At 43.5% G+C, this 23990-nt stretch overlaps 2 protein-coding genes across 2 annotated transcripts in view; both read left to right on the forward strand.

Moving 5' to 3' along the window:
• LOC309704947 (protein NLRC3-like) overlaps nucleotides 1–6355 on the forward strand; it is a 146302-nt gene extending 139947 nt beyond the window's left edge. Inside the window, exon 8 of the mRNA XM_082530467.1 lies at nucleotides 5825–6355. Coding sequence (XP_082386593.1) covers nucleotides 5825–5921 — 97 coding nt within the window. The 3' untranslated portion in view covers nucleotides 5922–6355. The remainder of the gene's footprint in view (nucleotides 1–5824) is intronic.
• Nucleotides 6356–7203: 848 nt separating this feature from the next.
• LOC309704938 (protein NLRC3-like) overlaps nucleotides 7204–23990 on the forward strand; it is a 28570-nt gene continuing 11783 nt past the window's right edge. The window contains exons 1-8 of the mRNA XM_082530455.1: nucleotides 7204–9187; nucleotides 10684–10918; nucleotides 14104–14224; nucleotides 14309–14407; nucleotides 14477–14590; nucleotides 16828–16906; nucleotides 18892–19096; nucleotides 19248–21033. Of these exons, the coding sequence (XP_082386581.1) occupies nucleotides 14136–14224; nucleotides 14309–14407; nucleotides 14477–14590; nucleotides 16828–16906; nucleotides 18892–19096; nucleotides 19248–21033 (2372 nt within the window). The 5' untranslated portion in view covers nucleotides 7204–9187; nucleotides 10684–10918; nucleotides 14104–14135. The remainder of the gene's footprint in view (nucleotides 9188–10683; nucleotides 10919–14103; nucleotides 14225–14308; nucleotides 14408–14476; nucleotides 14591–16827; nucleotides 16907–18891; nucleotides 19097–19247; nucleotides 21034–23990) is intronic.

Genomic DNA, 23990 nt, shown 5'->3' on the forward strand with positions numbered 1-23990 from the left:
GTAATAAATGTGAAAGATTCCTGCAGTGATAACCAGGCAGGACTGAAACACATCCAAGCTGTCACCACGGTAACAGCACCGCCCATCCACAGGTGAGGGGAGGAGCAAAAAGAGGGACTTTGACCATTTTATACTAAAAACACTCAACTAATGTTTCTAACATGAAACAAATAAGCCCACATTAATGTGAGCGTTTATTAAATAATAATAATGATGATTTCCTCCTGATCTCATTTCCACAGCAGAGAAAACTGTGGTGTATATTGAGGTGGAGGGTGTGGTCTGTGGCTCAGGTGTAGAGTGAGGGTGGGGTGCACCACAGCAGCATGCTGGGACTGCTGAGGGTGGAGGAGGGAGTGATGATGACATCAGAGCTGCAGCACAGAGACCAGTGAACACACAGTCTGTTCATCTTTGCATAGATACAATATACAGCACAATATTGAATGACAGACACGCTGTGGGAGCTTCCACAGATACACTGACGTCAGCATCCAGAGTCCTCCTGCTGCTCCCCCCTCAGAGCCCCGTGATCAGCACCAACACATTCAGTTAGATGACAGAGTCCAGCTGCAGCTAGAATCAGCTCCCCTCTGTGAACAACAGCACAGCGTCAGTGTTTCACACTCAGTGAAAGGAGGAAACAGCAGAAGAACACCATGTGTGCTACGTTTCCCAGGACACACTACAAACTGCACAAATACAGAGCAGCACGTGGAAGGACCTGGAGCTGCATTTACAGAGCTGCAGACAGCGTGATGTCCTGTATGGACAGGTGGAAGGAACCAAGTCCTCAGCTGGAACACTCGTGTTTGTCCACAGACAGGAAACACAGCAGGAAACTTCCTCACAGAAGTGCAGCTCATGGATAACACACTTCCTGTCAGTCAGAATGAGGCTGCAGCCAAACACAGAAAGGTGTTTTTGTCCAGATGAGCCCAGAGAAGAAACACGAGTGTTCACAGACATCAGAAGCTCAGAGAGGTGAAACATGAGGTTGGAGTCCTCGTCAGCATCCAGAAGAGCTGCTGTGAAACCCTGAGTACTCATGACAGACTCTGATGGCACAAACACATCATGATTCAAACAGAAAGACAAACATGGAGCTCCTGATCCTCCTGCATGAGAACAAGCTGACATGAGCGCTGTGTCTGAGAGTGTCTCCCTGTCACAGTGACAATAACACAGCTGCTGCTCACAGTCATTAAACTGACCTGAGGTCAGCTGTGCTCCTTACATATGAACCATGTGACCTCACATCAGTGCTGTGGATGACTGTAGTCATAGAAGAGTAGAGCTGTAGCAGGTGGTGTGAGGAGGAGGTGGTGTATTCTAGTTAACGCAGTACTGAAACACTCCAGCAGAGGGCGCTGTTAAGTCCTTATTGTAACACAGTTACTGTGTGCAGTTAGACTTCATACATAATCTGCACTTATTTCCATCAGACATGCTGTCAGTAAATGATTGGTTTCTATTGATTCTACTTCCTGTTGACTCGTTTGATGACAGTGAAACAATCACAGCTGATTGTGTGATGATGTAAACTGTCACTGTTACATTCAGTGTGTGTGACATAATGTTAGTGCAGGCTGATAACAGCCTGGTTCTGTTAGAAACACATGAACGTGTCCATAGATCAGTGTGTGTTTAACATGAGAGCTTCAGCCCTGCTGATGTGTTAAATAAAGACATGCAGGAAAACTGATGAGACTCTGAAATAACTCTTTATATTTATAATGTAACTCTGCATCAAAAGAACAACAAAGGATCCCAGACAGGTTTCTGTGAACAAAGACCATTCTGATGTTTCTGTGTTTCTAACACTTTGACATTATTAGTAAACAGACTGCAGTGAGCAGCATTTATAAAGAGCTTCTATATAAAGATATGACAGCTGTTTGACAAGTTTATCACTCTGTGTTTGGACCTGATCAGTCCAGCTGTTTACTTGAAACATGTTCATTTACCTCTTCTGTTATATTCATGTTCTTGTCTCTGTTGAAAACACATTTTAATGTCCCTCAGATTTTTCTCCCAGATGAATAAATCTAAAAATGACACAAACTGACTGCAGCTACTTTTTGTCCTTTCTGTCAAAAACCTTCATGTGACTCATGAGAGACACGTTTCAGCTGTTTGTGACAGATCAGAGGCCAACAAGTCATTTATAACACTTTCCATCATTGTTTAAAGTTCTCAGTGTTTCTGTGTTGCTGCGTATAGGATCTCCCAGCATCATCACTGTGCTGTCCAATCATTGTGTGCGAGGTTACCCTTATAGTGCGATGTGTGTTTGCACAAAGAGAAGCATGTGTGTCAAATATAAATAAGCACAGAACAGAAACAGCTGCTCGTTTCTTCTGTTTAGAGTCAAGTTAGTGTTTTGTGTCTTTGTTTGAGGCCTGATGTCGAGCAGAGGTGTGTGTAACTGCACTGGTCTGTTATATGTGTGAAGTGTGTGCTTCTCTTCAGCATCATCTTTGTCACTGCTGATTCCTTTGTGTCATCATGTGTTGAGAAGAGAGAACAGTTATAACGGAGGAGCAAAAGGAAGCCCTGAAATCTGCATCAACAAGGAAGTGTTGGCTCACCAGTGATCCCAGCAGAGCCACTGGTTTGGCTCCAGTTGTTCTAGATTCAATGATGTTGTTGCTACAGATACATGTCAGCATCTTTATTGAATTTTATATGAAGCAGAAATGGTGTCATTAGGAGAAGAAGAGGAGAACAAGTCCGGCGAGGAGGCAGCAGCTCTTAAAGATGAAACAGCAGCTCAGCCCTGAGCTCAGAGAGCTGCACATGAAAAAGCTCCTCAAGCAGATCCTGTCAGAGGTTTGTCATCAACAGGAGGAACTGTTCACATCATAGGATGAAGATGCTGTCAGCTGGATGAAGAAGGTTATTTAATGCAAACGTTCACACTGAAGTCAAATTGTTGTCGTGTTGAACAGATTCATGTACTGATCGTCTCCAGAATGTTAGAAGAGCTTCAATGAATCATTAGAAACAACTTACAGCTGCACAGCTGTGTCAAACACATCTGTGTGTCATTGTGGGATTGTTGTGTTTCTACATGTGACACACGTCTAAAACATGCACACAATCTGAACACAAACAGGGACTCATGTGTTCCCACAGCCAGATGCTGAGAGCCATTTCCTTGTAGTCCTGTGTCTACATACATGAACCATTAGATGTTATTGGAATGATTGTCAGCTCTGATAGTTTCATGTGTGTTTAGCTGGACGCTGTTTGATCCTCGACATGTTTAAAGGTGTCCAGTCCTGAGACACTGGGGCTGGAAACAGCTGTGATGTCATTGGACTGTCACACAGACAGAAGTGCATGAAGTGAGCAGCCGAGGAGCCGCTGATGTTTTGGATTCAACAGCATTTGAAAGGTCGACACAGACACATTTGCACACAGAAAGCTGAATCTGTCATATGCCACAGTGAACTCACTGTTCAGTGTTTTTCAGGAAGCTTCTTAACTGCCTCTGCTGCCAAACAAGCAGCTGATGTCCTTGAGAAGAAGCTGAAGAAGTCTTCAACAACAAATACAGGAAGTGGACTTTCAAATACTAGATTCACTTTAGACTCACAGAGAAATGACTCAACCAGCTGTGTTTGACTATATGAAAGGTCAGTGTGTGTCTGCACACAGACTGTTGTGTTGGACTGTTATTCAGTTGTCTGCTGAATGGTTTCAAATGTCTGCATCTCAGCTGTGATGAGGCTGGGGGTCATGGGAGGCCACCGTAGCAGCCTCTTCAACATCATGACATCATCATAAATGCTGCTGGACTGTCTGATGGGCTGACGGTGAAAAAGCCGTCGGGAAGGAAACAGAAGACGTTTCAGAGGCTGCAGCAGATTTCTTTGATTCGGGGCCTTTTTCAGCTTTATTGGACAGAGCAGTGAAGATAAGTGACAGCAAAGCAGAGAGAAAGGGGGCGTGGCCCGGGTCAAAGCCAGGCCAGCTGCTCTCCACCTCGTGGTCACCTGCTCATCCTAGTGAGCTCCACCAGCAGCCCTTTCACACACTTTACACTGTCAAACACTGTGTGTGGACCTCAGCTAACAACAGGCTACATTTAAGTCTGGACTACATGCTTTTATATTGTTTTTATTCCATCAGCAGCTCAACATCATGAGCAGCTTTGACATAAAGACATCAAACTCAAGCTGACTTTAAACTACTTTTAATACAGGGGCTCAAAAACAACAACATCTTTATTATATATCAGGACACAAAGTCGTTTCATCTCAAAGGGAAACAGCTTTATTTGGAATAACCAGCACTATCAACTGGTTTGGGATCTCCACCAGTTTCATGTCTTTGCAGCTTCTCCAACAAAGTTCCTGTAAAATCAGCATGTTTGTCTTTATTGGTTTGATAGTGCTTGATTATTCAGTCCCAATCTGCTGTCATCTAAAGAACAAAATGATGTTTCTATGAGTCACAAACCTCCAGATGTTGTCGGCTTCACAAAGAAAACAAAGAACTTAAACACAAAGTGTTTGGAGCCAAAATGTTCCCAAGCTGCTCTTTTTGAAATGGCAGAGGTACAGTGGTGTCTAACAGCACACTGTGGAAGGCAAACATGTTATTGTTGGATGAAACTTCATGAATCCTTTGTAGATTTGAGCTGTTGGAGCCTTTCTTTTCTCTTCAGGTGTACAGATGCTGAGGAGGCAGGTGAAGCAGGTGGAGCTGTTGTGATGCTGCAGAGGGTGTGTCTTAGTAACTCTGTGAGGCAGAACTGGATCCAACATTGTGGATGTGTTGATGTTGGAGCCATTAAGAGTCTCTGGCCACACTGTAGGATTTCCCTTTGATCCACTGTGGGGGCATTTTGGAGTCTGTCAGTGAAACTCTTCATGTTTGTGTTTGACTCCAGTTTATAGAAACAGAGGAATGTGTCATGCTTTTGTTCGGCCTCCACAAATACACACATTTGTTCATTGGTTGGACTTTTTGGAAGGAGACACATTGAAAACCATGTTAATAAGATCTTGTTGTTTCCTGTGGATCCGACACAGAGAGTGGACTTCAGACAGAAAGCGTGGAAGAGATTTTAGAGGCCGTGTGTGGCAACAGGAAGTTTCTGTGTGTTTGCTGATCTTACATGTGGAAAACAACACGTGATGTTTGTGAAGTCCTACAATGATCATTGTTCTCACAGCATTTTGAGTGGGAACAGTTCAAACTGGGAGTAGTGGGAGTTATTTACTGATTGAAACAAGCTGAATGTTTCTGTGACGATGAAGATCAGCAGCTCAGCTGATCAATGAACTGACATCTATCAGTCGTTTCATGAGATGAAGTCATCAGCAGACATTTGTTCTGACTGTGTGATGAATGTCAGAACGTCAGGGCTCTGCTTTAGTCACTGCTTGATGATCATTGGCTCATTGTTGAATCCAGGGCCCAGTCTGACCTCTGACCTTTGCTGCAGGTCTTCTGTGTTATCTCCACTTTCATGTCTGATCTTCTGCTGTATCGTCCAAAATAAACATCTGGATCATTTCCAACACTTCAGCAGATCTTTAGTTTGGGCAGTGCAGCACAGAATAACACATATTGTACTATACTGCCCACTTCCTGATCTTATTGGATCTGTGTGTGAGGTTGGTGAAGGAAACACATGTTTACTGAGTGAGTCGCTGCCATTAGGAACTAGTTTTTATATCACAGCCTGGAAATCACACAGGACCATTTCTGCAAGTGAAAAGTCGTCATTGGAGGAAAATCATTGTGTAGTTTATGCGACTGAAGAATTGTCCCAACTACATGTGCTGCTGACCCTTGACCTTTTCTTTAGGTGCACAGAGGAGTCTGTGGGAACATCCAGAACTGAGGCATCTTGTGTACAAACGTGTTCAGACCAGATGTCAAATGATGTCAGATGTCATCCGTGAATGGATGCAACTGTGGATCGTTCCAATAAAATGAGGCAGTTTTGTAAGTACAAGCCCACTACAACCCATCATCAACATTTTAAATTACATTATACATCTTCACTGATATAAAGCACCACTATTTTAACCTGATTCACTTTTTCCACCCTAACAGTTCATTCCTCAAATCAAACAAGATATTTGACCCTAAAAAAATGCATCAACAAATAATTTTGTAATAAAATATTTATTCTTCAACTTTTACAAGTGAAATCAAACAAGTGTGTTTAAGAGTGAAACCAGAGTGGAAGCTGCTCATATAGAGTCCAACCCAGGCTAAAGTAAGCTGAGTAGAGCAGCACCATCAAAGTGTCGGCTCTCTGGACACGGTGCAAGATCGCCATCTGCAGGACAAAACTAGTTTTTCTCGCCCTCCTCGTCAACATCAAGATGATGTCATCGTACAACAACTGATTCCCTGTCCGTCTGGAACAAAGCATTTACATTAAAAAAGACATTTACAGAAAATACAAACACCAACAACACATCTCATCATCACATGATATTTTATTATTTATTATATTATATATTTTTATTGTACCATCAACATCAACAAATACCAGCATATTTTCTTTGAGATTGAGTAGAGTGAACCTTTCCCTTGGTTCACTTCCTGCTCGCAGCATCAGCTGACCTCTGACTTCCTGGTTAAGGTCTCTCAGCGTTGACTGGAATATCAAATCGGACTCACACCATGTTCTTGTAATGTGGTCATGTCTGTCCGCTGTTTGAAGAGCATCTCTGGCCTAAACACAATAGGAAGAACAACAACACGGCTAAAAAAAACAACACATTTCCATATTAGATGAAGGGCGCCGTAACTGGAAATGGTAACATTCATCTGATGCTGCTTTGGATTTATCTTCTGTTTTAGACCAACTTTGATCACTTCGAGCCATCTTAAGTCCGTTTGTTCTTCTCACTAACATCTCGTATGATTTCAGATCCCTGCTGTTCCTCACCTGCCCTGTAGGTTTGTGCTTTGACCTCCAGAGGGCGACAAATCAGCACAGACAGAGAGCTCCATTCAAACTTTGCTGCCATCAGGAATAATTCTTCAAATATAATCATCAGTGTTTGAGCAGTTATGATATCAGGGACAATCTAGACATGTGTGACAATACTGAACATGTCACATGACAAACCTTAAACATCATGTGATCCACTCTCAGTCTGCACTTTCATTCATGACTTCAACAGGTTGAAATGAGCTTTGAAGAAACATTCAGTGGAATAAATCTTTCATCACAGGATTCATGTGAGCAGCAGATGAACTTTACAAAGAATCAGTGGATTTATCTTCTGTTTTAGATCAACTTTGATCACTTCGAGCCATCTTAAGTCCGTTTGTTCTTCTCACTCACTAACGTCTCGTATGATTTCAGATCCCTGCTGTTCCCCAGCTGCCCTGTAGGTGGCCTCAGTGTGTCTCACACCATTTACAGATGATTACAGGTCGTTTACAGTTCAAACAGGTCCAACATAAGAAATATGCAGAAAATATCCTGCTATAACAGTTTGGGTCAAAGTGCAGATGTTCCAGATGTTCTGAGTCTGTCTGTGTTTCATGTTAACATGTAGATGTTGGACCAAAGTGAAGCTTTTTGATGTGACAGCAGGAATGTGAAGTGTAACTCTGAGCTGTAGGAAATGAAACTAAACGGACTTTTTCTCCTTTATTTATAGGAAAGTGTAGGAGAGCAACAGATGAACAAGCGTTACTGTAACAGGAAACATCAGAGGACCTTTATGTTCATCATCATCACTGTTTCCTTGTTCTGTCACAAACACACACTTCCTGCTCTCTCTCTGATGGATCTGATTGGCTGTTTCATTCACAGGAGGTCAGGGCGTCACACCAACAGCTTTAACTGCACAACGACACACTTTAAATCATCTGCAGACAAACCTGTGTGTTTGATTTATGAAGAAATAATAAAGACGTGTGTACAGCTGTCCATGAAGCAGCTTCTCACACAAACTCTGACACTTCAGCCACTTTAATTCCTGCAAAGCTGCGTAATAAAGAGCTGTGACTGCTATGAGCTGCTGATGATGACTGCATGAAGCTCTCAGCTGAAGCTTCTTTCATTTATTTTAATGTTAATGTCGCCTTTTTAAGCCTGTGTGAGGATTTTAATGACACACATTAAAGGAGCTTCTTTGATTAGAACCAAATTCATGTTGATTTTCAGCCTGAAATGATAAAAACTTTAATAATTCTGTTTATAATCATCAACCTGGAGACTAATGAAAAGTATAATAGTGAAAGAAAGCCTTTATTATTTGAGTAATGCCTGAATCTGCTCAGAGACGGAGACAACACAGAGGTGTTGATGACAGTTTGACATTAACTGAATTAAAAACAAAGTGCTCTTATTGTGAAAATCTGCCTCCTACTTCTTTAAATCATTTTTATGTATTTTTTAACCTCACAGTGAAACATTGAGGCATTAATCTGACACAGTTTGATCAGCAGCTGTGTTTTCACTGACGTTTCACTTTGATTTGTTCAGACTGAGCAGAGAGGATCGGTTCTCTGTGTGCGCACTGCTGAGAAACACAAGCTCATTTCTGCTGTTTCATGAAAACAGTGTTATGGAGGAACAAGAAGTTCAGCCTCTAAACTCTCAGCGTGAGGACTGAGTGAAGAGTTTCAGAGCAGAGAGTTTTGGCTCACAGCTTTTAGCGTCTACACAAAGAGACGATTACGCACTTGATCTGAGAACATCTCCACCTCCTACAAACAAACTCTCCTACGAGCAGCTGTCACAACCACAACAGGCAGAAGACTGGATCCTGCTGCAGGTTAATGATTGATCTAAAGGCAGCTGACCTTTGAGCAGGAACTTGTGAGTCTTTTATTGTGTTTAATGCTCACAGTGCTGAAGCCTGCAGACACACCCACATCATATTATTTGTTCTCAGGGTTGTTCGGCGTGGTGGAGTGGGAACAGAAACTTTCTGCAGGTTAATTATTGATCAAACTAAAGTCATATTAAGGAGCTACTGGCACGGAGTCAGAGCAGAGCTCAGAAATCTGAAATATATCAAAGTATATTAAAGTTAGAGTTTAGAGAACACTGTTTGGTTAGCTGCCTCAAAGGCAGATGACTCTCAATATCACAAGATCAGGTGAAATTTCAGACCAAGGGAAAATCACTGGGATTATCTGTGAAGAGGCAGAAAAGCATAGACCTCGTCTACCTTATAGACATTTTGAAAAGGTAAGAGTGAATCTGTCTTCATTCATCTACATGGAAACATAAAACCAAAAAACAAACCAATACAACAAAATCACACCCAGTAGGGCTGGGCGATATAAACAATAAACGACAGAATCGATTAAATTTGGTCAACTATAGAGATTTTGACTATACCGCTCTATCGCGACAGCGCATGTGATGATGTCATCAAACTGCACCTGTTTTGGTCGAAAGCATCGCAGCGGTTAAAACCATTATCCTCTGCAATTATGCTGGGTGACAGTCACAGCAAAGAGATGAAGCACTTTTGAAACGCGGGGAAAGCCAAAAACTGCGCTTCCTCCACTTCCGTAACATTGATTCAATAATGTTGAATTCTCTGCAGCTGCTCTATTCCCATGTTGTGGCAGTATATTAATAACTAGCCTCGTGTTGTGGATGAATGATCTCAGTTGTTCTCGTGACTGAAGTTTGGCCCGTGTACAGCATCCTGCTATGCGACTGCATTTGTCCCTGACCACCAGAATCACTCACGTTAACTTTTATCGAGTGGAAAAAGAGTTGGGGTTCATCCTCCAGCTTCACTGTGCTAATGTTATGCTAACATAGCTGTGTCGCTAGCAATCACGTAGCACAACATTATATACCAGGTAGTCCAACTTCAGTAACCCTGCAAACGCCACTGCTGTTTAGTTTTCTGTCTTCATTTATGTTGGAAGTGATAGCAGAGCTGTTTGAATTAGTTTCAAAAATCTCAGTCAGAACATGGTATGAAATGTTTAGGTGTAAACTAGCGCGCTAACTTCCTGTTAACTTCTAAGTCCGTTAAATTTAATAAATTCTGTTTTCATGGATATTAAACTTAATTGTTACATCTGCTAAAGCAGCAACGCTGATGATTTTATTAAAGATGAAAGAATTTAGACCGTTTTTAACCCTCAGTGTTCGTTTGACTTTGGGACCTGAAGCTGTCGGAGTTTTGGACCCAGATTACTCCGTGAAGCTCCTCCCTATGGCAGCCGTAATGCTCTGACGATCCATCAAGCAGTGCGGCTTACCAAAGTTGTGCTAAAACATTTTTAACAGATTTCTGCAGCCAAAATCGGTTCGAGGTCACGAAGCACAACCAGAATTCATACATAAGGCACACTCTTGATTTTTGAGAAAATTAAAGGATTGTAAGTCTGCCTTATAGTGTGGAAAATACGTTATACAGAAGAAAAGAATATATCGCGATATATATCGTTACCGCACATGCTTCAAATTATACCGCGATATGGATTTTAGGCCATATTGCCCAGCCCTAACTCCCAATTTATTTACAACATTTGAAACATACAGTGTAGCTCCGTCAAAACACTCCAAGGCCAAGTGAAAGTGCTGAGAGGGAAAAGATCATGATTAATGATTTATTTAAACTCATAACTGGGTGCAGCAGCTGAGCTTTGACCTGTGAGCTGCAGCTTAAGCTTCTTTTATGGTTCAGTGTTTAATGTGTAAACTGTTTATCACTGCAGAGACGCCTACAGGCTATCTACTGTTCAAAAGTGAATTGTTATACACAGTGCAGCAGCTGACCGTTGACCTGTGAGCTTCAGCCTCTTTGCTGGTGTGAAGTGTTTAATGTGACGCAGTCTGCAGACACAGACGACTGCTGACGGAGAAGAAGCAGAGGATTTTCTCTGTTTCTACACAGACCTGGTCCAGACAGCAGAGAGCTGCAGAGTGAAGACGTTCATTGGAAGAAGCTGAGTAAGTTCAACATCCTCTTTGAATCCTGGATCAGGAAGTGAATATTTGGTGTTTAAATAAGGTTTCTGTCTTTGACTCAGTCTGCTGTCACTTTTTAGAGAGAAAAGGAGATTTTAGATTAACTGGTGTTCCTGCTGCTCCAGCATTAAAGCACAGTATAGGTGACTGCGCTGATGCCTGTTTATAATTTCACCAAAGCTAATAAACTGTTGGCTAAATTTTCTTGTTTTCAGATGTAAACAGAGGTGAGAGGAGCAGATAATAAGGATTAAATATTATGCTGAATAACTAAATTCTGCTAGTCTGTGACGTAACTCCCAGCAGCATCGCCTCATTTCTTTGACCTTGACCTAGCTAAGCTAACATGAGTTAGCTTAGCTAGCAGAGCAGCTATCTCTGCTGTCTGTCATGTGACCGACTCAAGTGTGTGTAGTAGACTTGTTAGCATAGCTAGCAGGCTGAAAGAAGCTAGCAAACTGTGTGAACACTTTGTAAGAGGTGAGCAGTGAAGGATAAGGAGCTCCTCCAAATGCTGATAATGCACTTAACCTGAATTTACTGCTTGTTACATTATATGTGATGTTCAGTCAAAAACAATTACTTAAATTAACATTATTATTAGTAGTAGTATTAGTATTAGTATTTGTTTATTATTCATGACATGGCTCCCTACTGTAGTGGTTTGAACAACTGATCTGTGGTTATTGTGTCCCTGCAAATTCAACAATGCGCCTCAATGCAAAGCATCAAACAAATATTTTTATTATCAAGTCCTACTGGTTGAATCACCGTAGCTCTGACAGTGAAGCACACTCATTTTTATTGGTAGTCACCTTGTAAGCAATGTTCCCTCTAAGCTGCGCACTGTTGGCACGGTCTCTGCGCAGAGAAAATCTGTATTGAGCACACAAAAAGAATTCTAACCTGAATTGAAATTAAAGTAAATATGTGCCGGTGTTTTAGCAAAGCGGCTGATGTGGAGTGAAGCCACGTTAATGACAACGTGTACAACCATTGGAGATGTGAGCAGGACAGACGGAACAAATGACAGGAAAAGTGTGGACTTTATACCAGTTTTTAAATTGTGTTGATCGACCACGTAAAACCAGAGTTATGATAAAATATCTGCAATGTTTGTTTTTCTTCCTGAATACTGTCGTTGTTTATATTTACTGCAGGAAGAAACGGTAAAAACTGCGTTTTATAAGGAAAACGCTCGAAAGCCTGTGAGCAAAAACAATACCAACCCCCAGCCTTTCCTATTGGTCGAAAAATGTACCATGTCGACCAATCAAAACATGGCATTTAGTTGTTAAGAAACGGAGTGACGGCGGTGTTTTGAGATGTGAGAGATTTGAGACGTTTAGAGCAAATCTTGTGTAGTTAGTGTGTAGTTAGTGTGTAGTTAGTGTGTAGTTAGTGTGTAGTTAGTGTGTAGTCAGTGTGTAGTTAGTGTGTAGTTAGTGTGTAGTTAGTGTGTAGTCAGTGTGTAGTTAGTGTGTAGTGTAGTCAACAGTTTTGTTGTGTGTCAGAACAATGAGGCGCCTGCTGAGTGTTACAGGTGTTACAGCAGTGATACATCTGCTGCTGTCAGGCCTGCAGGTATCAGGCTGTTGTTCTCCTTCATCTCATAGTGGACAGAAATTATTTTTTGGAGCGGCACAAATAATTTGTGTGGCATCAGATTTGATGCAGAACAGCTGATTGTTCTGTAAATAGTTTGAAATGTTTATTTTAAAAAAAACACCTTGGCTGTAGTTTTTTGCAGTAAACAGCTGCAAAAAACTCTGTTTGCAAAACTCAGTTACTTTTTTGAAGAAGTAACTATATAATTAACTGCCCAACATTGGTCATTATTTACTGTATGTTGCAGACAGAGTTACAGACTCTCTCCCAGACCACAGACTCATAATACAAGTCAGAGCTTTATTTAAAGAAAGTTGTGTTTTCAAAATTGAAGTTCAAGTTATTTTTCCTTCCAATAGTGTTAACATGCTACAGGTCATGAACAAGATTTTCTTTTTTAACTTTCATTGTAAGTGGGCTAAAGCAGTTAATTAAAAGTAGTTTAACAGAAATGTAAACGCTGTAAATTGATTATTTTAATAAACATGTAACTTGGATGGATTCGACGCTGGCGTGACCACAGTGCACACGTCTAATGTCGCTCACAGTGGATCGCTCAGGGAGGTTGTGTGTTCGCTCAGACAAGTGAAACATTAGAGGGAACATTGCTTGTAAGTGCAAGCTTTAAACTCTCATGGATGAGTAAAACTCATTAGAAACACTGGCGAGCAGTGAGTGAATAACAGGTCTGACAGCAGCAGCAGGGACGGTGCTGTCATAGTTTAATGTGGAGTCTGTTTGTACTCAAACACTGAAGAGCAAAGAAAAGAACTTTAATGGTTCTGGGTCCCTTTGACCAAGCACTTTGCATTTTTTGTATTATGGTTTATGGTTCTGGTTCATTTACAGTCTTATTTATGCTTCTTTGAGTTTCTTATACTTCCTGTTTAGTTCCTTGATCATTAGATTCCCTCTGTGTCTCTGTGTGCCTCTGTGTGCCTCTGTGTGTGTTTGTGTGTCTCTGTGTGTGTTTGTGTGAGGCCTGGTGCTCCATTCTATATTTCCTCAGCCTGTCATGTCTCTCTTGTCTCCTCTTTCCCTCGCTCACTCTCGTCTGCCTTTCCTCCACTCCTCTGTCAAGCTCACGTGTCAGTGTTGTGTTCCTTTGTTTGCTGTTTTATTGTGAAAGTCTTGCATTCTTTGTTCAGTGTGTTTCATTTTTCCTGTGAAGGTTCTCAGTCATCCAGGTCATCATAGTTGAAGGAGCTTGGAAAGAAAAGCATCTGGACTTCTATAAGTTGCTTGAAGATGTTTCGCCGTTATATTTGGGTCCTACCCTGTCTGCATTATGCAGCTAGTTCAAGACCAACATTTTTCTAGTTTCCCAAACAGTGAATCAGTGTGTGTCAGTGAATGCATCGTGTGTGCTTCAGACTCCATCTAGTGGACTGATAGCAGAGCAGCTGATGGCAGCTTCCTCTGCCTCACACTGCTGTCTGACTGCATCCAGCTGACACTGAGATGAAGCAGGAAAGAAGCAGCTGATATTTGGACAGCACACATGATGAAAGGAGGATTTCAGCTGATGTGCACATGAATGATTTGTGTTTCCTCTGCAGGTAGAAAGTGTGTGTGAGCTGAATTGAGCAGCATGGATCAGTGTGAGGACAGAGAGGAGGGAGCCCCTCCCTCTAAAAGCACTCTGTGTGGGGAACATGAGAGCCAGACCAAAGCTCAGAGGTGAGATGACCATCTCTAACTGTCCATGACTCTTCTCCATGTCACAGCTCAGCACTCACATCACTGCTCCATCATTATTCACAGGAACCAGCCTGGACCTCCACCAAGCTCTGTGTCTTATGAAAGTAACTCAGTCAAAGATGCCATTAAGATATTTGAGCAAAGACAGTCAGCTGAGAAAAGGTAAGCTAATACCAATAATATCAGCTGATATGTGATGAGAATTTTACTGAAGATTTATAACTTTTTCAGGATCCATCAGAGACTCAAACCTGGACCTCGACCCAGCTCTGTGTCCTTACAGAGTGACCGGTCTAAAGGTCACTTCATTGAATTTAAATCCCAGCCTGTGTCTGCTGCAGAGAGGTGAGCTGTTAGCAACATGAACTCTTTGATTAAACTGCTCGATGTTGTTGGATATAAACTACAAACACGTCGTTCCCTCAGTCCCATTTAAACTGTCTTTTAAAACAAGCCTTTGGTTTCTAAACAACTGAAAACCCACTTCAGCAAACAGGAAGTGATCAGAGCGTCCGTCCACTTCCTGTCAGGCCCTGCAAACATTTCATATTGAAGAAAAGTAGCTGACATCTCACATTTTTACTCCACCACATTCAACCATTGTGACATTTTACAGCATGAAACTCTTGTCACATGACTCCTGTTATGTTATAGAGTCATGTGACCACCAGGGAGGGATTTGTATGGATGAAACACATTCAAATCAATCTGATTCATCAATGGAAACATTTTTGGTGTAAATGCAGCAACACTGAAAACGCTGAAGATAAAAACACAACAGATGAAATATGAACAAATCGAGGCTTTGAATACACGTGTGTGTGTTTGAGACACAGAGATAAATGGATTGTGTGTCTGTCCTATTGCTGCGTGAGGGTTTTATTGTAGATTTTGTGCGTGTACACTTTTGACCACGAAGGTGTTGAAAGGGCGTAAAACAGTTGGAGGCACCAGAGTGAACACTAGTGCTGTCAGTAGATTAAAACATGACTAATTAATGACACAATCTTCTGTCATTAATCCTGATTAATCACAATTACTTGATCAATAGCTGCAGTTACATTTTCCAACTTTATATTTAAGCCTGTAACAGACGTTTACACCATATAATGAAGTCAATGCAGAATAAACACACAGAATGTTAAACGCTTCAATTCAAAGAGACTTTGAATAGTTTTCAGTCTTTAACTCAGCTTCTCTGCTGTAAATACAACTTTGTAACAAACATATATACTAAAAGCTAAGTGTGCACTAATATATAATCATATATAATCTATATTACTGCTGTTAATGAAAATGTTTAATCAGACTCATCACAGGGTTACTGTGGATTAATTTGGATTAATCACCATTAAACATCATTTTTAATGTAAACGAATCAAATTTCATTTCATGAGCAAACAGACTCGAGAGAAAAGGGCAAATTTACACACTTAACATGTTTATTGAACATGTAAACATTGATTAACCTCCTGAATGAGCCGACCCCCCCAGGGACAGTCCTGCATGCTAATGATGGGCTCTGCTCTGTACCTGCAGGATTCTGTCAGCCACAAACTCCTCAGCTGATCCTGAATCTGAGCCCATCTGTCAAACCATCATTTTCTTCACAGGTCTGTGGAGGTGGCACTGATCCTGCAGCAGTCTAACACTCTCTGTCACTCTTCTTCAAGTCTTTGACACGAGGAACCAAAACTATGTTATTAACAACACTAACAGGTCTGCAGTTTGTCCACTTGGCAGTTGTGTCATCAGTGCTTTGCATTGTTGTGATATTTTAAGCTGGAAGTGCTTCGGTGAAAAGAAAATTCCTTCTGTCACGATGTGCAGAATCCTTCATGTTGGTCGGCTGGTCCGTCTTGTTATTTTTTTAATACTCAAACTTTCCATCGGGAGGTCAGTGTGTGTTTGTCATCTTCCATATTGAGCTGATTGGTTCAGCTTCCGTCACTAACAGATGTGCTGCACATCTGCACGTGTGCAAAGGTAACTCTACTCGGACAAACTGCTCGAAGTGCGTTGATAGAAACATTTCAGGGATTTTGAGTCGTTCTGCTCTCCAGATGTGTCGTGTTAAAGGTTGTTATCATGTTAATCATGATAACAGATGAACCCCTAACCCTAACCCTACATGTTAATTTTGACAGCACTGGTAACTCCTTTTTAATGTTCTTCTGTCAGATCATTGATTAGACTCGACTCCAAATACGAGACTCGGAAAACTCAAATGAAAACTCAAATCAAAGCAATGAGAAAAGGACTTCTTGTGTTAGAATGAAAACATATGGAAGTGGTCAGGTTTCAAACACTCGTTGAATCTACTGCACAGTTACATTCAGGGACCTTTGGCCTCCTGAGAGCATTAGTTGATGGTTCATCACAGTTTTCTCAAAGTTTCCTCTGAGCTTCTGCAGCATCATCACTTCCATCACTGATGAAAGAAAGTTCATAGAAAACAGAAAATATATCTTCAGAATCTGAGAGTCTAAAACTTGACAGACTTGATTCAGATGAAGTTATTTGAGCAGAAACTCCTGGATCGTTATCCTGTGTTGATCTAATCCTTCATGGTTCCTCCACAGAGTGGAGCAGCAGAGCTCAGAGGTTCCCAGTGGTCAGTCTGCCCAGCAGCATCAAACACAGCTGGACTCCATATTTATGGTCTGTACATGTACAACAACTACTTTATTATTAATATTAATAATAATGCATTTATTTATAGGTCCCTTTCAGAACACCAAGGACTCTGTGGACTAAATGACCAAAAGAAACAAACTTTGAAATCAGACGGTGCAAATGTGATCACAGGGAAACGTTTTAAACATCGAGGCTTTAAACAAAAACCAAAGTGAAACAGTTTGTAGTCGAGATCAGTGGGAATGAAGCTGAATAACTGTTTCTTCAATAACTTTGAGCTCTTAAAAAACAAAAACTAGCTGAAAGTCTGGCTGCTCTTATGAAAAGTACAGAGAAATTATGGGTCGCTCAACACTTGTGCACAATATAGGAGTTTAAATAAATCTGAAGAATAACTCAAAGTCCTACAATCATACTGAGAAAGTCATCTACAGCTAACTATCCAAGTGGATTTGTTTAAGACAGCTCCATCTGCTGGTGGCCCTCTGCAGGTGCATGAAAGGGGCGTGTTTATATTGAAAGTAGTAGAGAAAGTAAACCCCACGGGAAGGAGGAGGACTCTCAGCGGCTTCCAGCTCATATTCAGACATTTGACTTCTCACTGAAAGCAGCAAGTTTGAGTGTCTGTACCTTAGTTAGAAGAGATAACATGGTCATAGTAATTAGAGTTGATTGAGCAATGCTGTCCTTGTAATGTAGTTTATGATTTTTATGGACAAGTCCAGTTTTTCTGTAGAGCCTCTCAAGTTGGTGACAGCAGCAGTGGAAGTTCACGTGTGAACCAGAGCAGCAAATCAGGTCCAAATGTGTTGTTCACAGTGAGTGGGATCATCATTGGCTGCTATGTTAACCTCCTGCAGCAGGATGTCTTTGGTCAGAGAATGGATAGATCACTAAGTCATTGTTGAGTTTAGGGAGACAGTAGACAGTTGGAGGAGGTTCAGCCAGTTGACACACAGTAGATAAAATAACTGAAGGCAGGAGCAGACACCTGTATGACTTTCCACCTCTCACATAGATTATTTCCCTGGGCAGCGCCACAGGGCTGGTAGATGTAAACAAAGCTGGAGGAGAGGATTGATTCATCTGAGAAAAGTCACAGAGTTGTGTCTTGATGCTCAATCATCCAGGTACGTAAATCCCAAAAAGCTTGATTCTGTTCATCTGGATGTTTTCAGTGGGAGAAACGTTTCATCATCATCAGGTGACTTCTTCAGTCTCAGCTGACTGCAGGTTTCAATCTCATAAACAGGACATTTGTATGACTGAAACCAGCCCACTGAAGGAACAATGGGCTGGGAGGTCAGTTCATTGATCATTGGTACGCATATTGTCAGGACCATTGATCAATGGTTGTTGATCAATGGTCATGAGTCCAGTTCACAGAGAGCTGGGGAATGGCTGCAATCACAGCATGTAAGATGGTGACAGTTGTACCCTTAGGCCCCTCCTCCATTCAGAGATGGTCTTTCCTTTTCACATAAATGGCCTCCTTGACTCCGCCCTCAAACCAGCGTTCACATTTACTCAGGACCTTCTTGATGTGAAGTTCTTCTGCTTCGCTGGCTGCTGTGTCTGTGGGGATGGTGTTTGTTCTGTGTTGTAGCGTCCTGATGACGCCCAGTTTGTGCCCCAGTGGATGATGAGAGTCAAACCTTAAATACTGATCTGTATGCGTAAACAGAGTGAACCTTTAAGACCAGTTGTCTGTACGATCAACTCAGTCACCTGAAACATCTCCAAGTTTCTGGCTTTGATCATCAACCTGTTGGTAGTTCAGCTCTGAACACCAGTGAAATGTTTCTCCCACTGAAATCGCTGCATTCATATGAACAGCATCAACGTTTTGGGATCGTGGAGTTGTGGACAAAGTCTCAGTTAATCAGATAAAGTCAAACCTATAATTGGTAAAGAGTTCGCGGATGATATGCCCCTTGATCGTAAAGAAGTGGATGTTGTGTGGACTAAAGTTCAGAGTGGTGGGTCATTCATAAAGTATTCTGTTCCAGCTGCTGGAGGACAACATCATCACTTTTGTGAAGAGCGAGCTGAAGAAGATCCAGAAGGCTCTGAATCCAAATAAGCCCCAGTGCTTGGAGTTTCAGAGGGAGGATGATGAGCAGAGGAGAAACAGCAGAGAGGCATTTGTGAAGATCACAGTGGACTTCCTGAGGAGAATGAAGCAGGAGGAGCTGGCTGACCGTCTGCAGAGACGTAAGAGGATTTATCTAAAGATTTAAGCTGCTGGATAAATGAGAGACTTGTGACACCAGTGTGTTCAGTCATTTCTCAGTGGGTCAGAAATTGTCATCAGCATTTTGTAAAATATGATTGTTAAAGTTGTATTTTTATTATTATTATTCAGAACTTCCAGCTGCTGTTTGTCATCGTAACCTTAAATCCACCCTGAAGAAGAAGTTCCAGTGTGTGTTTGAGGGCATCGCTAAAGCAGGAAACCCAACCCTCCTGAATCAGATCTACACAGAGCTCTACATCACAGAGGGAGGGACTGCAGAGGTCAATGATGAACATGAGGTCAGACAGATTGAAACAGCATCCAGGAAACCAGACAGACCAGAAACAACCATCAGACAAGAAGACATCTTTAAAGCCTCACCTGGAAGAGATGAACCAATCAGAACAGTGCTGACAAAGGGAGTGGCTGGCATTGGGAAAACAGTCTTAACACAGAAATACAGCCTGGACTGGGCTGAAGACAAAGCCAACCAGGACATCCAGTTCATATTTCCATTCACTTTCAGAGAGCTGAATGTGCTGAAAGAGGAAAAGTTCAGCTTGGTGGGACTTGTTCATCACTTCTTTACTGAAACCAAAGAAGCAGGAATCTGCAGCTTTGAAGACTTCCAGGTTGTGTTCATCTTTGATGGTCTGGATGAGTGTCGACTTCCTCTGGACTTCCACAAAACTACAATCCTAACTGACCCTAGAAAGTCCACCTCAGTGGATGTGCTGCTGATAAACCTCATCAGGGGGAAACTGCTTCCCTCTGCTCGCCTCTGGATAACCACACGACCTGCAGCAGCCAATCAGATCCCTCCTGACTGTGTTGGCATGGTGACAGAGGTCAGAGGGTTCACTGACCCACAGAAGGAGGAGTACTTCAGGAAGAGATTCAGAGATAAGAAGCAGGCCAGCAGGATCATCTCCCACATCAAGACATCACGAAGCCTCCACATCATGTGTCACATCCCAGTCTTCTGCTGGATCACTGCTACAGTTCTGGAGGATGTGCTGGAAACCAGAGAGGGAGGACAGCTGCCCAAGACCCTGACTGAGATGTACATCCACTTCCTGGTGGTTCAGGCCAAAGTGAAGAAGGTCAAGTATGATGGAGGAGCTGAGACAGATCCACACTGGAGTCCAGAGAGCAGGACGATGATGGAGTCTCTGGGAAAACTGGCTTTTGATCAGCTGCAGAAAGGAAACCTGATCTTCTATGAATCAGACCTGACAGAGTGTGGCATCGATATCAGAGCAGCCTCAGTGTACTCAGGAGTGTTCACACAGATCTTTAAAGAGGAGAGAAAACTGTACCAGAAGAAGGTGTTCTTCTTTGTTCATCTGAGTGTTCAGGAGTTTCTGGCTGCTCTTCATGTCCATCTGACCTTCATCAACTCTGGAAAAAATCTTCTTGAACAGAAACAAATAAGTTTTAGCTTTTTAAACCAAAAAGAATCTCTTCACCAGAGTGCTGTGAACAAGGCCTTACAGAGTCCAAATGGACACCTGGACTTGTTCCTCCGCTTCCTCCTGGGTCTTTCACTGCAGACCAATCAGACTCTCCTACGAGGTCTGATGACACAAACAGGAAGTAGCTCACAGACCAATCAGGAAACAGTCCAGTACATCAAGAAGAAGCTCAGTGAGAATCTGTCTGCAGAGAAAAGCATCAATCTGATCCACTGTCTGAATGAACTGAATGATCGTTCTCTAGTGGAGGAGATCCAACAATACAGGACTTCAGGAAGTCTCTCCACAGGTAAACTGTCTCCTGCTCAGTGCTCAGCTCTGACCTTCATGTTACTGTCATCAGAAGAAGATCTGGATGAGTTTGACTTTAAGAAATATTCTGCTTCAGAGGAGGCTCTTCTGAGAATGCTGCCAGTGGTCAAAGCCTCCAATAAAGCTCTGTAAGTAAACATGAACTCATTGCTTAAAATCTTATAATCGATAAAAATCTTAAAACCATGGGAAATAAATCAGAAATGCTGAGTTCAAAGAACAGTTAAAAAACATAAAAATAGTGAATTAAATGATTATCATTCACTCAGTAAATATTTTTTCAGTCCAGCAGGCCGTGTCAGTATTTCTGACACATTTTTGTCTATATCTCTTATCAAAGTACAATCCAGGCCCAGCCAATAATAACATGAGCTCTGATCCTTCAGCCCCTCTGACAGGTTTATTATCGTCAGCTTGTTCACGTCTCCAAATCCAGCAGTTTGTTTTTTATCTCATTTTCAGTGCACACTCTCCCTTTTTTATTATAAATCTCTGCTGTGACTGTCCTGTTTTCATCCAGGATGGAGGGAAAACTTGGGCTTCCATCCATCCATCCATCTTCATCCGCTTTAACTGAGGCCGGGTCGCGGGGGCAGCAGCCTAAGCAAAGAGGCCCAGACCTCCCTCTCCCCAGCCCCCTCCTCCAGCTTATCCGGGGGAATACCAAGGCGTTCCCAGGCCAGCCGAGAGATATAATCTCTCCAGCGTGTCCTGGGTCTGCCCCGGGGCCTCCTCCTGGTGGGACATGCCTGGAACACCTCACCCAGGAGGCGCCCAGGGGGTATCCTTGTCAGATGCCCGAACCACCTCAGCTGGCTCCTTTCGATGTGGAGCAGCAGCGGCTCTACTCTGAGCCCCTCCCGGATGGCCGAACTTCCCACCCTATCTCTAAGGGAGAGGCCAGCCACCCTTCGGAGGAAGCTCATTTCTGCCGCTTGTATCCGCGATCTCGTTCTTTCGGTCACTACCCACAGCTCGTGGCCATAGGTGAGGGTAGGGACGTAGATCGACCGGTAAATTGAGAGCTTCGCTTTTACACTCAGCTCCCTCTTCACCACGACGGACCGGTGCAGCGTCCGCATTACTGCAGCTGCAGCCCCAATCCGTCTGTCGATCTCCGGCTCCCTTCTCCCATCACTCGCGAACAAGACCCCGAGATACTTCAACTCCTCCACTTGGGGCAGGAACTCATCTCCGACCCAGAGTGGGCACTCCACCCTTTTCCGGCTGAGAACCATGGCCTCAGATTTGGAGGTGCTGATCCTCATTCCCGCTGCTTCACACTTGGCTGCGAACCGTTCCAGTGCGAGCTGGAGGCCCTCACCCGATGAAGCCAACAGAACCACATCATCCGCAAAAATCAGAGATGAGATTCTGAGACCACCAAAGCGAAAGCCCTCCGCCACTTGGCTGCGCCTAGAAATCCTGCCCATAAAAATTATGAACAGAACCGGAGACAAAGGGCAGCCCTGGCGGAGCCCATCACCCACCGGGAACGAATCCGACTTATTGCCGGCAATGCGAACCAAGCTCTTGCAACGGTTGTATCGGGATCGAATGGCCCGTAGCAATGGGCCAGACACCCCATACTCCCGCAACACCTCCCACAGGACACCCCGAGGGACATGGTCGAATGCCTTCTCCAAGTCCACAAAACACATGTAGACTGGTTGGGCAAACTCCCATGCACCCTCAAGTATCCTCGAGAGGATAAAGAGCTGGTCCAGTGTTCCGCGACCAGGACGAAAACCGCATTGTTCCTCCTGTATCCGAGGTTCGACTAGCGGACGAACTCTCCTTTCCAGCACCCTGGCATAGACTTTCCCAGGGAGGCTGAGGAGTGTGATACCCCTGTAGTTGGAACACACCCTCCGGTCCCCCTTCTTAAAGATGGGGACCACCACCCCGGTCTGCCAGTCCACAGGTACTGCCCCTGATCACCATGCAACATTGCAGAGGCGTGTCAACCAGGACAGCCCTACAACGTCCAAAGCCTTCAGGAACTCGGGGCGGACCTCATCAACACCAGGGGCTCTGCCACCAAGGAGTTGTTTAACTGCTTCAGTGACCTCGCCCCCGGAAATTGGCGGGTCATTCCCCTCATCCCCAGACTTTGCTTCCTCCTCGGAAGACGTGTCAGTGGGATTAAGGAGGTCCTCGAAGTATTCCTTCCACCGCCTAACAATTTTCTCAGTCGACGTCAGCAGCGCTCCGCCAGCACTATACACAGTGCAGGTAGAGCACCGCTTTCCCCTCCTGAGACGCCTGACGGTTTGCCAGAATCTCTTCGAGGCAGTCCGAAAGTCTTTTTCCATGGCCTCTCCGAACTCCTCCCACACCCGAGTTTTTGCTTCAGCCACTGCCCGAGCCACATTCCGCTTGGCCTGTCGATACCTGTCGGCTGCCTCCGGAGTCCCACAGGCTAACCAAGCCCGATAGGACTCCTTCTTCAGCCTGGTGGCTCCCTTCACCTCTGGTGTCCACCATTTGGTTCGGGGATTACCACCACGGCAGGTACCAACCACCTTGCGGCCGCAGCTCAATGCAGCAGCTTTGGCAATGGAGATGCTGAACATGGTCCATTCGGACTCAATGTCCCCAGTCTCCCTCGGAATGCTGTTGAAGCTCTGCCGGAGGTGTGCGTTGAAGATCTCGCGGACTGGGGCCTCTGCTAGACGTTCCCAGCACACCCTCACTACGCGTTTAGGTGCACCAGGTCTGTCCAGCGTCCTCCCCCGCCACCTGATCCAACTCACCACCAGGTGGTGATCAGTTGACAGCTCAGCCCCTCTCTTTACCCGAGTGTCCAGAACATATGGTCGCAGGTCTGGTGATACGATTACAAAATCGATCATCGACCTACGGCCTAGAGCGTCCTGGTGCTACGTGCACTTATGGACACTCTTATGTTCGAACAGGGTGTTCATTATGGCCAAACTGTGATTAGCACAGAAGTCCAATAACAAAGCACCGCTCGGGTTCAGATCAGGGAGGCCGTTCCTCCCAATCAAGCCCCTCCAGGTCTCGCTGTCGTTACCCACGTGAGCATTGAAGTCTCCCAGCAGTCTCCAGGTGGAGCACCTTC

This window comes from Aulonocara stuartgranti, assembly GCF_965226115.1.
Source record: "Aulonocara stuartgranti genome assembly, chromosome: 4".
Classification (NCBI taxonomy): domain Eukaryota; kingdom Metazoa; phylum Chordata; class Actinopteri; order Cichliformes; family Cichlidae; genus Aulonocara; species Aulonocara stuartgranti.